General features: G+C 47.5%; 1 protein-coding gene across 1 annotated transcript; it reads left to right on the top strand.

Moving 5' to 3' along the window:
* Nucleotides 1-2,230: 2,230 nt before the first annotated feature.
* On the top strand, nucleotides 2,231-16,229 carry ATP6V1E1 (ATPase H+ transporting V1 subunit E1). The gene is made up of 8 exons (XM_028490845.2): nucleotides 2,231-2,334; nucleotides 4,096-4,205; nucleotides 4,610-4,676; nucleotides 10,652-10,741; nucleotides 11,310-11,378; nucleotides 12,558-12,652; nucleotides 14,682-14,769; nucleotides 15,677-16,229. Exons 1-8 carry the CDS (start codon nucleotides 2,278-2,280, stop codon nucleotides 15,737-15,739), a joined length of 639 nt encoding a protein of 212 aa, XP_028346646.1. The 5' UTR covers nucleotides 2,231-2,277; the 3' UTR covers nucleotides 15,740-16,229.
* The last annotated feature ends 234 nt before the right edge of the window (nucleotides 16,230-16,463 follow it).

Raw genomic sequence — 16,463 nt, 5'->3', positions numbered from 1 at the left:
TTTTAACCATTTTTAAGTGAATGATTCAGTAGTGTTAAGTATATTCACATTCTTGTGAAACAAATCTTAACTCACTTTTGTACAGACTCTAAAAAGTAGTTGGGGTACCTCAGAAGGCTTGAAACTCCCAACAGATTCTCACTCGTTCACAGATGTTTATTGAGCACCTACTGTGGGGGAAGTAAACCCTCAACCCCGTGTCCTGGGTTTATGGTGGTGTTTACCTTTATGCGGGACAGTTAATACATGAAATGAGTTAATAACCTAGAGGCTCTACATTAAATTTTTTTAAGCTGCTTTTTTTCTTCTTAATTCATTATTCCTTTCAGGTAGAGCCCCTATGAAGTGAAACTACCAGTGAGTTTGATTAGCTGTGTTGCTTGTATATTCATTTGGGTTTATTTTACATCTGCCACTAGAAACAGTACTCTGTTTATGAGTATAAATTACATCAGTCACCCCAAGCCCCATTCAGAAGACTTTGGGGACTTCATTCTCCAATTGTAGCCAGAGATCTAAAACCCTTTAGCAAGTTCCTAGCCTTATCGTTTAGTTGAGGAGGGGCACAGGCAAGCAGGCAATTAGGACTGTGTGTTGAGGCGGAGAAGTGCAGAGTGTCCTGCGTGCAGATAAGTGAGAGGTTCGGGAGATTTTCCACAGGAGGTGACAGTTAAGCGAGCTAAGGCTCGAGAAGATAGCTGGGCTGGGGGTGGGGGAGTGTTCCAAGTGGAAGGAACAGCATGTTTGAAATCTCGGGAAGTGGAAAGAATGGCGAGCTCAAGGAACTGAAAACCTGAAATGAGACTAGCATGAGGGCTTCCCTGGTGGCGCAGTGGTTAAGAATCCGCCTGCTAGCGCAGGGGACACGGGTTCGAGCCCTGGTCCGGGAAGATCCCACATGCCACGGAGCAGCTAAGCCCGTGCGCCACAACTACTGAGCCCACGTGCCACAACTACTGAGCCTGCGCTCTAGAGCCCGCGCGCCACAACTGCGGCAGTCCGTGCGCCACAACTACGGAAGCCCCCGCGCCTAGAGCCCGTGTTCTGCAGCAGGAGAAGCCACCGCAATGAGAAGCCCGCGCACCGCGACGAAGAGTAGCCCCCCGCTCGCCGCAACTAGGAAAAGCTCGCGTGCAGCAACGAAGACCCAACGCAGCCAAAAATAAAATTAATTAATTAATTTTTAAAAATGTAGGATGACAGGAGCTAGGAGTCTGAGGAGTTGCCAGTGGTGGAGGTTACATTTCATGTGATGCTGGAGAGGTGAGCAGTGACCACATCACAGACCTTCTAAAATCTCTGCACTTTATCCTAAGCGGGGGGTGTGGTACGTGATGAGAGGGACATTTGTAAAGGATCTTCCTGGTTGCCAGGTAGAGTTGGTTAGCAAGGGAACAAGACTGAGGGCCCGGAGAAAATATGTAAGCTGTTGCGGTGATTCCGCCGAGAGATGATGATAGCAAAGATGCGATTGTGGCTGTGAAGATGGAGAGAGGTGGACAAATTAAAGAGGTGTTAGAAGAGAGAACTCTTAGGACACGGTGACTGGATGTGGGGCCTGCGATACGGGAGGAGACGACTTGGATGTTGGTGCTGGTCCTCAAGGCAGAGGTCAAGTGGGAGGTGGGAGGAGAGCGATCAGTGTTCTTACTGAGCGCGTGGAATTTCCGTTGCTGTGAGTAGGATCCCCTGAAGGAGCTGGCTAGGAGGCGGAGGAAGAAGCGCATGGCCCCAGAGGAGGCTGAGGAGGGAGGAGAGCAAGGAAGTGGTGGGAGCAAAGGGAAGCGCGTGCTCAAGAAGGGTGGTGGTCAGTGTACCAAGAGACGCTGCAGATGCGGTAAGATAAGGGATAAGGGCGAGGAGATCGCTGTCATCTTTCGAGAGTGATTTCCCTGGGTTGGGGGGAGGGGAGTCAGGTTGGAGTGCCTCGAGAGTAGGAGGCCCTCTGGTACACTCCATTAGAAATGGAGATGGGGAAAGGACGGTCTGGCTGAAGGAGGTCGGAAGTAGAGGAGGACGGAAGTAGAGGAGGACGTGTATTCAGTCCTTCCTCCCCATAGACTCCGAGTTCCTTGAAAGTGGGATAATGGCCTATTTACTTCTGTTGTTGAATATTGCATCTGGTCCATTTGCTGGAGTAAATTCCAGATTGTAAGTTACCTGAGAACAGAAAGGCATTCCATAAATGATTGTTGAAAGAATCAGAAAAGATAGATATTTTTTCTTGTCATATTCAAAAATAAAGTAACCTTTTCCTTCTCCTTATAGATTAAGCACATGATGGCTTTTATTGAACAAGAAGCCAATGAGAAAGCAGAAGAAATAGATGCAAAGGTGAGATTCCACTTCCTAGGTTTAAGAAGTTATCAAAGTTTCGTACTGTCTTGCTTTGCTAATTAGTACTTAGTAAAATTGTTTAACAGAGCATTGCATAGGACCAATAAGGATCTCTTTAACGTTAAAAATAAGTTTTCCTTTCTAAACATGCTTTAATTTTTTTGCCTGTGCCACATGGCACGCGGCATCTTAGTTCCCTGGCCAGGGATCGAGCCTGTCCCCCTGCAGTGGAAGCATGGAATCCTAACCACTGGACTGCCAGGGAAGTCCCAAAATTCTGATTGTCAATAAGTGTCCTGAAATTTTATGGTAGGGAGTAGACAAGTAAGGGATGGATTAATTTTCTCATGGAATCCAAACTCAAAAGACATTGAGCAACTGTGGCTAATTGATAGCTGGTCAGGGGAGGAGGTAGTATTTTTTCATTGTTATGTTGCTTTTTTATTTGTGCTTGCTGCAAAAAATGTAAATACACAGTTTGGCATATGTAAGGCATGAAATGAAAGCCCCTGTCCATCACGAAGGCAGCTGTCAGCATCTAGAAATTTTACAGATATTTCGAGTTGCACAGTGTTTCTGTACAGTATATAAAATTGTTCTTTTCTCTAGGTATCATAGTAGGTCTGAATATATCATCTAATACTTTATTTTCATTGTCCTTTTACTTTATTCTACAGTGGTTACATTTGTTACTTATCAGTAAAGCCTTAAAATTGTGTGTACCTGGTATCCTAGGGCCAAAACTGAACCTTTGAACAATCTGAGTAATTTATCATCTAAGGAAGAAAAGACGTATTTTGCCTGTCACTGAAATGAAAGTTGAGAGGGTATTGTTTAATATATATATATATTTTTAATTGAAGTATAGTTGGTTAACAATATTATATTAATTTCAGGTGTAAGCATAGTAATTCAATATTTTTATAGATTATACTCCATTTAAAGTTATTACAAAATAATGGCTGTATTTCTCTGTGCTGTACAATATATCCTTGTTGCTTGTTTAACATTGTTTTGATGGCCATAGGAGCACTGCAGTTTCTCGTATGGCTAGTTTCCTTATTTCTCTCTGGGACAAATACAGAACTTCTATTTCAGCCGGTAAATGCATTCCTGTTTAAAGTAGTCTTATCTCGTGTAATACCGTCATCTGTACTTATTTCCTGTGATAGGTATAGAAATAAGCTGTTAGGCATTTATTTTAGAATATGAAAGTTCCAGTATCTATGCCAAGCATTAAACATCTGAATCAATAACTTTAGTTAGCTTCCAAAGTCATAATTTCTTACTGCCTGCAAATCACAGACGGCTGATATACTGAGATACCCTTTGTAAAAAGTGACTGCTCAGTGATTAACACTAATAAAACTAATAACTCAAATTTATGTAGTTTATAATTTTAAAAGGACTGTTAGATTTTGACCTACAAAGGAAAGAATACTATTTTTATTCTCTTATTTTATAAGGGAGGACATTTAGACTGAGATTACTTGACCAGATTTTTTAGACAGTAACTCAGATCTTCTCACTCCAAATTCTGTGTCCTTTTCATTAGCCCTCTATTAAACAGACGGATCAAATTTAAAATACATAATTTTTTGCATACACAGAATCTTCTGATTATATTCATTGAAACTTTGTTGGTGGATACTAGATATAGAATAAGGTGAATATAAGCAACTACCCTGGTCATCAGCTGCTTAAAATAAAACTGTTAAAGTCTGTATAATGAATTAGTAATAATAAATTCCTTGGTAGGCAGAAGAAGAGTTCAACATTGAGAAAGGCCGCCTTGTGCAGACCCAAAGACTGAAGATTATGGAATACTACGAGAAGAAAGAAAAGCAGATTGAGCAGCAGAAGAAAATGTGAGCTTTGAAAATCACTGGGACGAGAGGGTAAAGCAGGTTCTTTGGAGCCAGGCAGTTACGGGGTCTGGTCTTAACTGGACCACTCACCGATTAACTCACCTTGGTCAAGTTGCTTAACTTCTCTTTCCTCATTTGGGAAAACGGAAGGCTCACAGGATTATTGAAAGATATAGCTGAAATAACTGATAAGAAAGTCTTGCCACTTCATAAGCATTCAATAAATATTTCCTTATCTTTGAAAATAAGTGGATAAAAACCACTACATGTATTTCAGGGAGTTCTCTTTGGGATCTGTACAAAGAGAAGTGTTTGCACAACCTACATAGGAGGTTGTACCTTTCTTTCTCTACGGTGGTTGTTTTTTATGCTGTAATGATACTACTTTTCCGTGCCTTTTGCAGTCAGATGTCTAATTTGATGAATCAAGCGAGGCTCAAAGTCCTCAGAGCGAGAGATGACCTTATCACAGTGAGTAATTAGCCCCTTTAGTTATAGAATTATAAAACGTTTATTCATTTGTCTGTTACAGAGACTTCACTAGTTAATGTTAGATTAAGGAGGTGATGAATGATTTTTAGAGAGAAAACATTTGGTCAGCAAATCATTACACTAGGTATTGTAATAAATACAGAAATGAATAAGATGTGTGTCCAGTCTTCAAGGACCTGCTGCTCTAGCAGAGCATGTAGCTCCTGGGTATACAGCACGTGACGGGGGGACCGTACCGTATCTGAGGGCGATGGGGACTCATAAGGCTAGAAAGGTAGGATGGAGTTACTGTGGGGCCATGAGTGCAAGTGAAGAGCTTTGCTGGCTTTCAGTAGAAAGCCGTTGAAGGTTTCATTTTATCTTGTTAGGAATATCATAAATAGGGTTCATGATATGAGTACGTAGACTAAATTTAACAGAGAAGAGGTTAGACAGAAAACCATTTGGGGAGTACTGTCACCCAAAGGAGAGGGCAGAAACATACCACTTAGGTGAGACAGGCTGAAGGAATTTGAATTAATTCAGAAACAAGGGAATTCCCTGGTGGTCCGGTGGTTAGGACTCTGCTCTTCCACTGCAGGGGGCACAGGTTCGATCCTTGGTCGGGGAACTGAGATCCTGCAAGCTGCATGCTGTGGCCAAAAAAAAAAAAAAATTTAGAAACCAAGCGGAGGCCTCTGTTTCCACTGTTACTCATTGTTATTGTGGAGGCCCTAGATTTCTTACAAAATGGAGAGACAAGTTTTATTTTTTTTGAAGATACGATTGTATACTAAAAAATACAACATCTGAAAAACTAAGACCTAGTAATTTGTTCAAAAAGGTGACTGGCTACAAAGAGAATATACAGAAATTGATAGTTTTACTACATGCCAACAGTAAGCAATTAGGAGTAAATGTTGGTGAATAGGAACTATATGGAAAAGCTATAAAACTGAAAATATAATACTTGACTAAGCAGAAGACATAGCATCTTCTTAGATGACTAGAGAAACAAACTAATATTATAAGCTATCGGTTCTTGTTAGGTGAGTGGCACAGTGGCAGCAAGGACTGAGTTGGGTGTCAGTGGTGACACATTTTATAGGAGGAAGCCCCGGACGTTGGCTACTGATTGACTCCTCCACCTCCTCTTCTTTTTTAAAAAAAATTAATTTATTTTTGGCTGTGTTGGGTTTTTGCTGTGCGCGGGCTTTCTCTAGTTGCGGCGAGCGGGGGCTACTCTTTGTTGCAGTGCGCGGGCTTCTCATTGCGGTGGCTTCTCTTGTTGCGGAGCACAGGCTCTGGGCGCGTGGGCTTCAGTAGTTGTGGCGCATGGGCTCAGTAGTTGTGGCTCGTGGGCTCTAGAGCGCAGGCTCAGTAGTTGTGGCGCACGGGCTTCGTTGCTCCGCGGCATGTGGGATCTTCCCGGACCAGGGCTCAAACCCGTGTCCCCTGCATCGACAGGTGGATTCTCAACCACCGCGCCACCAGGGAAGGCCCTCACCTCCTCTTCTAAGGCTGACTCCAAACCCTGAGTTTCAGGCCCGACTGCCTAGGAGGGTGGTGGCTCCATTAACATGGTAGGAAGTCAGGAGGGCAGGCTTTTTTAAGAAGAACCACCAGATCACGTTGGACATTCTTTGAGGGGCCAGGAAGCCTTCAGATGGAAGTGTCTGCCAGGATGTCGAGTGTCAGGACACACAGAGGTGACTCACTGACATAACTGCCATAACACTTAATAGACCCCAGAGTAGCCAGTGTTTATCTGCTTCTAAAACTGTCACAACTAAATGTCTCTCTGCTTTCGATACTAACTTGATCTTGTAGTTTTCACTCTTCTATTTTCGTTTCATAATTAGCGGGGTTCCTTTGGCAGTCAGCCGTTTGCACTGCAGGGTTTGCCTGTATTGGTCCTGCATTGGGTGCTCCGTCCTGTAGGAGTCTGCTGTCTAACCGGGTCTAGACCAGAGACTGTATCTGTACTGCAGCCTTTTGAGTGTGACTGTAAAGAATTAGTCATGACCTCGGAGACGGAACGGAGAGAGCAGCCTGAACCAAAAACAGAGGCCTGGAATTGACAACACGGGCAGGAAATGGAATTGTCCAGGAGAGTGGGGAGCGTAGGAGCTGAGGCTGGAGAGAGACACCAGGGTTCAGTTAGAAGAGCCTCGAGAGCCTGCTGAAGAGTGCGGGACAAATCCTCTGGCCAACTCTCTTAACTCTAATAGGCACAGAGATCACCTGGAGGGCCTTGTTAAAATTCAGGCTCCTGGCCCCATTTCCAGAGAACATTTTCTATGTTCTCATCAGGAATAAACAGCCCAGAGTAATCTTGTTGCAGGGGGTCTGAGAGTCACACTGAGAAATACTGCTTTAGGCTCAGATTTGTGTTGGAGAAAGAGAGCTGGTAACTTGGGGAGAGGAAATGAGGTTATGGCTTAACTTTGACCTGAAGGTCAAGACATAGAAAAGCCTAGACCACATGGCAGCAGAGGACACAAAGAGACGGCATCCACAGATGCTGAAAGGTGTGGTCCGTAGGACTTGGTGACTGCAGGTTGTGAGGCGTCAAGAAAGACCTAAGCTTTCTCACCAGTTCACTAGGCACTTGGAGAGGTGGTGAGGGTTAGAAACACAGGGGGAGGAGCAGGTGGGGAATGGTGATGAATCTTGGCGTCTGAATCGCCTTCGGAGTCCAGGCGCACTTAGGAGAGGCTGGGGCTTCCACTCAGACAGCACACAGGTCCCACGTGGAGCTGCGTGGCATGGGTGAGATCGCAAGCTCATGGATGTAGAACTACAGGGCCAGGGGAGCAAACCGAGAAGCCTTCAGCTTACGGCAGGAAAATACGAGACTGCTAAGGAACATGGGGGGAAAGCAGTCGCGTTGGAGGAGAAGGAGAAGCCAAGGGGACAGAAAACTTGAAGAGCAAAATGGTAATCAAATACAGTGGCTCATGCTTCAGCGAGTCCAAGGGGGAAGAGTGCAGTGATCTTTGGAGTTGGCGATCGAGGTTTCACCTCTAACTCGTACTAGAGCAGCACCGTTGGGTTGGTAGAGACAAAGCCTGGTGGTGAGAGCTGGGCAGGCGAGCGTGCGGGGAGGGGCTGAAGGCAGCGGGCGTGTGAACTGTCGGGGTTTTCTTGTTTTGCTTTCATTTTTTCTCGTTTTGTTGAACTGTCCGTGTTTTGGTAGGTGGCAAAGCCAGTTATTCTGTAGCGTGCAACTCGGTTTCAGAGCACAGCCTGAGCTTTTGTTTTGCTAATGTATAATGAGAATTTTGTTAAAATAAACATTTCTATCATTTCAGTTGTCCTAAAGCGCTCGTTTCCTTAGTCCTTTGCAGCCTAACATCCTGCCGTCAGGTAATTTGCGGTTTAGTGAACCCCAGTAATGAAGCGGCACGGAGGGTGAGGAAACTGGCTGTGAGATGATGGGGGACAGGGCTACACGTGCATGTTTCTGTGGATTTGGCTCTTTTAAAACGTTTATTTTTCCAGCTTTATCCATAGAATAAGAAACTGAAAGGAAGGGGATTTGTCAAGCAGTTGGCTAGAAAAGGATGTTGACAGAAGATGGAAGGAAGAAAATACAGAACCAGGATAAAAATGAAAAGCAAACAGGCAAGCTGTTCTGCTACCAAAAGTGCATGGTTGCATAGTCCTTTAGTTACTTTTCTCTGCTGTTTACCCTTTTCCCCTGCCTGCCCTGAGGCTTTCCAGGTGTAAGAGCCCATGCTTTGGAATCCCTGTGAGGTGTGTTTCTGTTTCACCACTATCTGCTGTTCGGTGGGCGAATTTTTTTTCCCCTAATATTTATTTATTTATTTATTTGGCCGCATCGGATCTTTGTTGCAGCACACGGGCTCAGTAGTGCAGCACGTGGGCTCTCTAGTTGCAGTGTGTGGGCGCTCTAGTTGTGGCGCATGGGCTCTAGAGAGTGCGGGCTTAGTTGCCCTGCAGCATGTGGGATCTCAGTTCCCAGACCAGGGTTCGAACCCGCGTCCCCTGCATTGGAAGGCTGATTCTTTATCACTGGACCACCAGGGAAGTCCCGGTGGGCGAATTTTTTAACCCCTTTGAACCTTCCTTTTCTTATAAAACGGGGAAAGAATATACGTGAAGCTTCTCTAGAATTAAGTTGGTCCACATAGGAAAAGTGACCGTGCAGTGCCTCACACAGGACAGGCCTGGGGTAAGTAACAGCTCTTTAACGTCACTTCCTAAACCTCACACTGTGTTAAGGTGGTGTTGTTGTCGTTTAAGGGAGATAAAGAACAGACCGACCTTTAGAAATTGTGATTTGTTGGTCCTGAAGTAGAGATTTCTGGTGCTGCGGTTAAAGAGACGAAACAGAAATGTCTCTGCGGGAGGCCCCCTGACTCTTCACACAGGGCACAAGCAAGGAGAGGTGATTTTGCTGTTGTCGTCATAATCGGGTTTTAGTTTCTTGCTTTCCAGGAGCAGAATCTAATATTTTCAGGATCCTAGAGGCAGTTAGGTTCAGGTGGACAGATAATGTCCTTCCAAACTCTCAAAATACTGATCTGTAGGCTGACACGTGAACGGCAGTAACCTATACCCCTCCCCATGGGGAGTCAGACTACAGCCAGAAACTTGAGTTTAGAATCAAAAGAGTGTCACTGGGGTATTACTTAAGTTACCTTCCTGACCTGTGGGGCATGTCTTTTAAGTGGACAAGAATGATTTAGATAAGGGACAATACAGTTTATGTCGATGAGGTTTCAGCTTTCTTAGCTGGAGTTCAGTTTATTCCAAGTTCCTACTCCCTTGATTGGAGTTCTGGGTGGGGTTAAGACTCCTCATTTGTCCATTTCCAGAGTTTTCAGTGGGTTATTTTTACAAATGGCTGGCATCACTCTTTACAGCTTGACTTGATGCTCATTGTTTTAGAGTAAACCTGTCTCCGTACTCTTCCTGTCCACCCCTACCGGCTTGACCAGTGTGGACAGTCAATTCCAGCACAGAGAGAACTGTGCTTGAGGGCTCTCTTGGTGAGGAGGGGCTGAGGTTTCTTTCAGCCAGATGTCTTATATCATAAATGCTTCAAATCTTTGCGCCGTAGCGTTCTAGATTCTAAAGGCTTCAACTGCTCGGCAGTGGTTCCGGGCTGGGTGCGGGTCCAAGGGTGACTCTCAGAACCAAATACAGGGCCACTTCCTTCTCTCCACCCTCACTCCTCAAATTCTGATTGGTGTCTGGGTGAGCATGTATGTTCTCCCTCTTCTTTAAATCCCCCAAATCATTCCAGAGATCATATTCAGTAAAGGAGACGTGTATGTGGAAGATTTACTAGGACGAAATGTTCTCAGCGGTGCTGGGTGGCCAGCAGCGGGACTGAGGCGCTATCTCTGCCCTTAAAGGGCCTCAGTCCTCTCGTACCAGTAAGCCTGCACGTGCTTACCACTTAATGAGTAGCTGCCAGCGTGCCCTCCTCAACCGTGTGAGATCTGTCTCTGGAGTCCCTTTCAATGTCTGTTTTAGTTATAGAAGCCAGCGTTTATTATAGACCGTGAGAAAATACAGACTGACATAAAGAGTACTGAAATCATTGACAGTCCAGCCTCCCACAGGTGAACGTTGATGACACTTTGTTCTCTGTGCAGAGGCTGCTTTTTCTAATAAAACATGGAACCATCTTGCCCAGCTGCCTCACTGGCTCGCTTCCCACGTCGGCGTCATGTAGCTCTTTCTGTGCTGGCCGGTCGTGGTCGATCATCGGGGCTCTCCTGCCCGAGTGCGAGTCCCTGGGAGCCGCCGTGGTGGTGCTCTGGCTCCCTTGTACCAGTGTCCTTAGGGCGGCGTCTGCTTTGCCGTACACCTCAGAGAACGCGCATGGGCTGAAAACACAGCCATAAAGTGAGAAGTGACTGGACACAAGCTGGGCCAGCCCCATGTGGGGTCCGAGCTGACTACCCGGGTGTGTAGATAACTTTTTCTACTCTTTGTAGGACCTACTAAATGAAGCCAAACAGAGGCTCAGCAAAGTGGTAAAAGATACGACCAGGTACCAAGTGCTGCTGGATGGACTGGTCCTCCAGGTAAGTTTGTAGGTCGGATGCACCACTGAGAGAGCCACGTCCCTGCAGAGTCGACAAAATGGGATAGAAGCCTGCTGTTTCTCCTGTGTTCTCATCTTAGCTGTTTTCCTCGTCTGGTCGGGAGATGTGTGGGAGGACGGTGGTGTCTGGCCGGTGGACGAGACTGATGTTGTCTTACTTGTCCTTTGTAACCTCCAGCTGTAAACTTTCCTAATTTGATTTTACCACTAAAATGCTTGCTTTAGATATTGAGGTTCAGACCACAGGCTGTATAAATTTTAATTGTGTGCTGCTCAGCTGTTAAATACAATATTTGTCCTCGACCTAGTTGATGTCAGACTCCCGTGTGAATTTCGTTCCCATCACCAGAGCATTGGGTATATTCATCTGGTTTGTGATACGAAGATCTTGCCATGTTCTCATACTATGTAGGCCATCTTTGGGGGAACTTAAACAAGAGGACTGCTTTCCCAAACTAGATGAAAGAGTTATGAAGACATTTTGTTTGCTGTTGTTTTATTTTATAGTTTGCGGTTTTTACTAATTGTATCTGATTGTGCTTTAATAGGGTTTGTACCAGTTGTTGGAGCCCCGAATGATCATTCGTTGCAGGAAACAGGATTTCCCTCTGGTGAAGGTAGAGCTTGACGAAATCCTTTTTCTTTTTAAAGGTCAAAATGGCAGGGATGAAATGCATGCTCTAATAAGTGACAGCTCAACCGTGGGGATTAGAAGAGTCTTAACATGTTGTAGATACTAACTTAAGTGTACCTGAGCCTCTTATTTATTTTCTTAAACAAATCAAGTTGCCATCTGAGTTAGTACCCTCCTCCCTTTCTGGAGACCTTGTAATACCATAATCTTCTGAAAATTCAATAAAAACAGTACCTACTGGATTGGAGCAGAGGATAGGCAGTACCATCTAAATAAAAGAGACAGAGGCAGGGGGAGGGGCAGGGGGAGATGGTGTTTAATGGGGACAGTTTCAGCTTGAGAAGGTGGAACGTTCTCGAGAGGGATGGTGGGGACAGTTGCACAACAATGAACGTACTTAAAGCCACAGAACTGTACACTTAAAACTGATCACGATGGTAAATTTCATGTGCATTTTACCGCAGTTTTAAAAAGCAGTGGGCTGGGGAAAGTGGAGGCGTAGGACAGATGGAAGAGGGTTTCTCACGCTGCACCGCACTGAGCGTGGCGTGGAAAGTCCCATCTTCGGACAGCACTGTAGGCTCCAGGAGACATGTGAGAACATTTTCTTGAAGGAACTTTAGTCTTTTTCTGACACGGTTACTAGTTGAACAGATTGACACATACATTGGGGCTCAGACAGTATCTGTGCTTTTGTGACGGGCTTATTTCACTTGGCAGTAATGTCTTCAGGGTTCATTCATGTTGTAGCGCGTGTCGGGATTTCTTTCTTTAAGGCTGAATTATATCTAAAGACCACATTTTATTTATTCATTTATGTGATAATAGACACCTGGGTTGTTTCTACCTTTTTGAGTATTGTGAGCAATGCTGATGAGAACATGGGTGTACAAGTATCTGTTGGGTCTGTGCTTTTACTTCTCTTGGATAAATATCCAGAGGTAGACTTGCTGGATCCTGTGGTGATTCTGCGTTTAACTTTTGAGGGTCTACGATACCGTCTGCCACAGCGGCTGTACCGTTTTACATTCCCACCAGCAACACGTCTGTTCTTTTACTTGAAAAATAAGTAGGAATATCTTTGTTCGTACAGACTGTTGGTTTTATGGATACCTGCTCCATAGTTGCTGATAAAACCTCTCTGTTTTTTGTGTTTTTCCAGGCTGCGGTGCAGAAAGCAATCCCCGTGTACAAAATCGCCACCAAAAGAGACGTTGATGTCCAGATCGATCAGGAGGCCTACCTGCCTGAGGAAATGTAAGGAACGTTTCTGCTTTTAACACCCGAGGTGCTCTGGCTGCGCGAACGGCCGTCCGCCCGGCCTTGCGCGTGTCCTCGGCGCCCCGGGCAGGATGGTGGTGTGGCCACCCCACGCGTGCCTCGTGTTGGCGCCTGTTGGTCTCCCCCTTCTTAACCAGCTTCTTATGGCTCAGCTTGCTGAGAAGCAGCACGGATTCTGTACCCAGAGCTTGAAGCTGGGTCCACGTGTGTCCTAGGTGCTGAGAAAGGTGATCACTCCCTCTGACAAGGAGGTAGCCGTGTCTGGCTGGCAGATCCCTTGGCATGGAACGCGAGCGCCCGCGGTGCTTCTGCTGAGTGCGGGGAGACTCGGCGTGGTTGGGAGGGGCTGTAGGAGCTCCTGGCCGGGGAGAGCCCAGGGCATTCTCCCCGTGCGCCTGCCCGCTGGTCCGCTGCCCCGTGGGCCAGCATTGCGGAGGCCTCGGGACACATGAGTTTCGGATTGCGAGACCCAGTTCTGAGTCCCGATTGGCCTGTTGCTCGCTCGCTGCGGGACCTCGAGCCCAAATCCCGTCATCTGTAAATCAGTCCTGCTTGCTTCATCAAGTGAGGCTCGGGGATAGGGTGCGTGTGTGACGGTGCTTTCAAGCTGAGGGCCTGTGGGAGCTTAAGCATTGTGGAGCGCTGCTGTCAGATCGAGGTCTGCTTCTCCACTCTGCCAGGTGTTGGCCAGGTAGGGTCGGACTAGTTACTTAGTCGTCATTCATCTCTGACCTGGGATAACAGCACCCGCCTCACTGAGCCCTTGGAAGCTGAAGTGGGGTCATGTCTGTGCAGCACTGACATCAGGGCTCAGGATCCACAGCGACTCTGCTGACGGGTAGTCAGCGGGTGGAGACCATGCAGGACTCGGCAGTTCCAGTCAGGACCACTGTGCCTGGTGCTTTGAGTTTGGGTGCTTAAGAAGCAATCCCGTACGTGCTCTACGTGTTACAGCATCTCCCCCAGAATTAAACACGCGGACGTTTCTGAACGGAAAAGCAGGAGCGCTCACACCCGAGGGGTAGTTATGCAGGGACACCAGCCGTTTGCTGACAGGTGACTGGAGCCAGTTCAGGCTCTGGAGCCACTCGAATTAGATGGTTCTGTTTTCAGGGCCTTTGAGATTCAGAATTGCAGGTGAAGGACTGTGCAGATTTAAAGTGGAGTTTTATTCAGTAAATTGGTCCCTTAAGCCTGTTTCCTGGTTCATAAATGATGAGGAGACCAAGACTCCAGGTCCCTGGGGAATAGGAGACACGGAAGGCCCTGGACTTGGCGTTCAGGAGCGCCTGGCGCGCAGCAGACACACCCCTTCCCTTGCTGCCCGCGTGGGGACAGGGCCCGTTCAGAGAAACAAAGAGGAAATGGGGGAGGAGGATGGAGTAAGAAAATAATATTCACGTCAGGGCCCTTTGAAATTTTCTAGAGAAAATTTGCAAAATTTTTCCCAGCCTTTGCCTCAGAGCCTGCTTATTTCAAGAAATATTTTGTAAAAAATAGAACTGTAATGTAGCAAAAGAATTTCACACCCTGAGGCTCCTTGTAGCAGGATGTGACCTATCGGCCTTACACCACTGAGGACTGGGCTTGGCACCTGCTGGGATGGAGCCTTTTGTCTGAGACACAGGCACTGAGGAGGATTGCTGTCAGCACCCCTGGTACATGCAGCGTTGGGCCTTTAAGCAGCGTTCCCATGAGGACTGTATGTATTGATTTGCAAACTGGGACGCAGTCTTCCCCCTTTTTGTCCAGTCGGGGAGGGCTGGTGGTTAGACTAATGTAAAATCAGATTGGCACACAGTCACTTGGTAATGACAGTTATTATCAGCCTCTTTACCTTTAATCTTCAGAAGCTTCTGAATTAGTTTCAAACTCATTGCCCCTAAGAGTGTTGAGACCATCCACACGCCAAGACAGCTGTTCTCCGAGGGAAGAAGGTAATTGGACAACGTGTATCTGTTTCCCTCAAATCTATAAACGTGCTTATTTCCGGTGTTCTTCGTAGAGCCGGCGGCGTTGAGATCTACAACGGGGATCGCAAGATCAAGGTCTCCAATACCCTCGAAAGCCGGCTGGACCTCATAGCCCAGCAGGTGAGCGTGGGGACACTTCTCATCGGTTAGTTGGCCTGTCGTTACTTTGAGGAGGTGCCGCGGAGAACATGTCAACTGGCCGGTATTTGGAATTTGCGATTCTTTCTACGTTTTTTTGACATTTTCTTAAAAGGAACGGGGATTCAGGCATTTAGCGCCATTTGCCGAGAGGGTATTGTTGACGTGAGGGTGGCCTTGGGGTCAGAACGAGGGCTTTGTGCGTCTAGGATTTTAATGTATCTATTTTACGGCATGTGGAGATGCTGACCCAAAGCCCCAGAACCCCAAACCCCAGCAGGAATGCTGGAAAGTCAAGCAACTGCTCTTAAAGGAATTGCCACGGGGCGCCAGGCTCTTCAGGTGTTTCCGGGCTTGCAGGAAGCTTGAGTTGTCCCGAGTGCGGGGCCTCTTCCAGGGCTGTGGCCTGCTGCCCCGACCCTGACAGTCCTCTTCTGGCAACGTAAACCTCAGCCGTGCTGCCCGCCAGCCACGCGTGGCTGAATTAACTAAAACGAGGTTAAGGTGCACGGTTCGCCACCTCCGTTACACGGGCCGCACGCGGCTGGTGGCTGCGTCCTGCGGTCGAGTCCTCGGGCTTTTGCAGTTGCTGCAGCGCGCGCCTGCGCCGTCAGCTTTCCACCCGGCACCCGGCGCGCGCTCAGCAACTGTCGCAAGAACGAGCGTAGGTGCTCCAGAAGGTCCCCTCTTCTCCCCGTATCAGAGTGCGACGGCAGCCTTAGGCGGTCATGGCGCCCGTCATGTTTTCTCTTTCACCTTAAGCGGTGGCCTCAAGCCCACATTTGCGGTCGCTGAGTCTCTCGGTCGGACTCTGGCGGTGCTTGGCTTCGGGGCGGGGCTGAGGCGCGGGGGACGGCGCCGCCTCACGCAGGAGCTTCTTTCTTCACAGATGATGCCCGAAGTGCGGGGAGCCTTGTTCGGGGCAAATGCCAACAGGAAGTTTTTGGACTAAGCCTGAGGGAGGTGGCGTCCGCCCACTGCGTGACGTGGCCGTTTCTGACAGTTGAAGAGACAAGACGGCCTGCGTAGCTTCCTCTTTGCTGTCCTCCTGTCCTGTCCTGCCTCTGTCGGTGGAAGCCCTGCTGTAGCTAACGCCCCGGCTGGTGGGGACCGACGGGCGAGTCTCAGTACGATCAGGAAACCTTCCTCTAGCTTGTCTCAAAGTAACGCAACTTCCCGCTGTTCTGCAGCGCGGAGGTGAGGGGTCAGGTGGTGGGTGCATGAGTGTCCCCAGGCCTCCTGCTCTCCTGGGGTCCGGCCTCGGGGGGCGGGGTGGTGGGCTCTGGGGTCAGGTCTCCGCTCTTTGGGCTTCAAGTGCATGTGGGGCCCCATTACTTCCAGCAGCGGCAGCTTCACTGTTACCTGTTTGGGCCTAGAAATGTCTGTAAACGTGATTTAAGATCTAAGCCGTGAATATGCTTTATTTATTAAAACATAACACGTATGTGGATGTCACTGATTTATTACACAAGGCGCTCGCTGCAGGTTGTGGGTTTGAGAGGGTGAAGTTCTCACTGAGGGATCTGGAAAGAGGAAGCATTTTCCAAAGCCCTGGAGCATCTGCGGGTTGACAGCCCTCAGCAGCTGAAACCACGAACCCCCTGTGTCCCTCAGGCGCATCCGCTCCTTTCCACCAAAGCCTCACCTAGAGGCGCCCTCCCAGCCCCTTGAGACTG

This window comes from Physeter macrocephalus, chromosome 6, assembly GCF_002837175.3.
Source record: "Physeter macrocephalus isolate SW-GA chromosome 6, ASM283717v5, whole genome shotgun sequence".
Taxonomy (NCBI): Eukaryota; Metazoa; Chordata; class Mammalia; order Artiodactyla; family Physeteridae; genus Physeter; species Physeter macrocephalus.
Note: the sequence above shows the minus strand (reverse complement) of the source record. Positions and strands in the feature narration are given on the sequence as shown.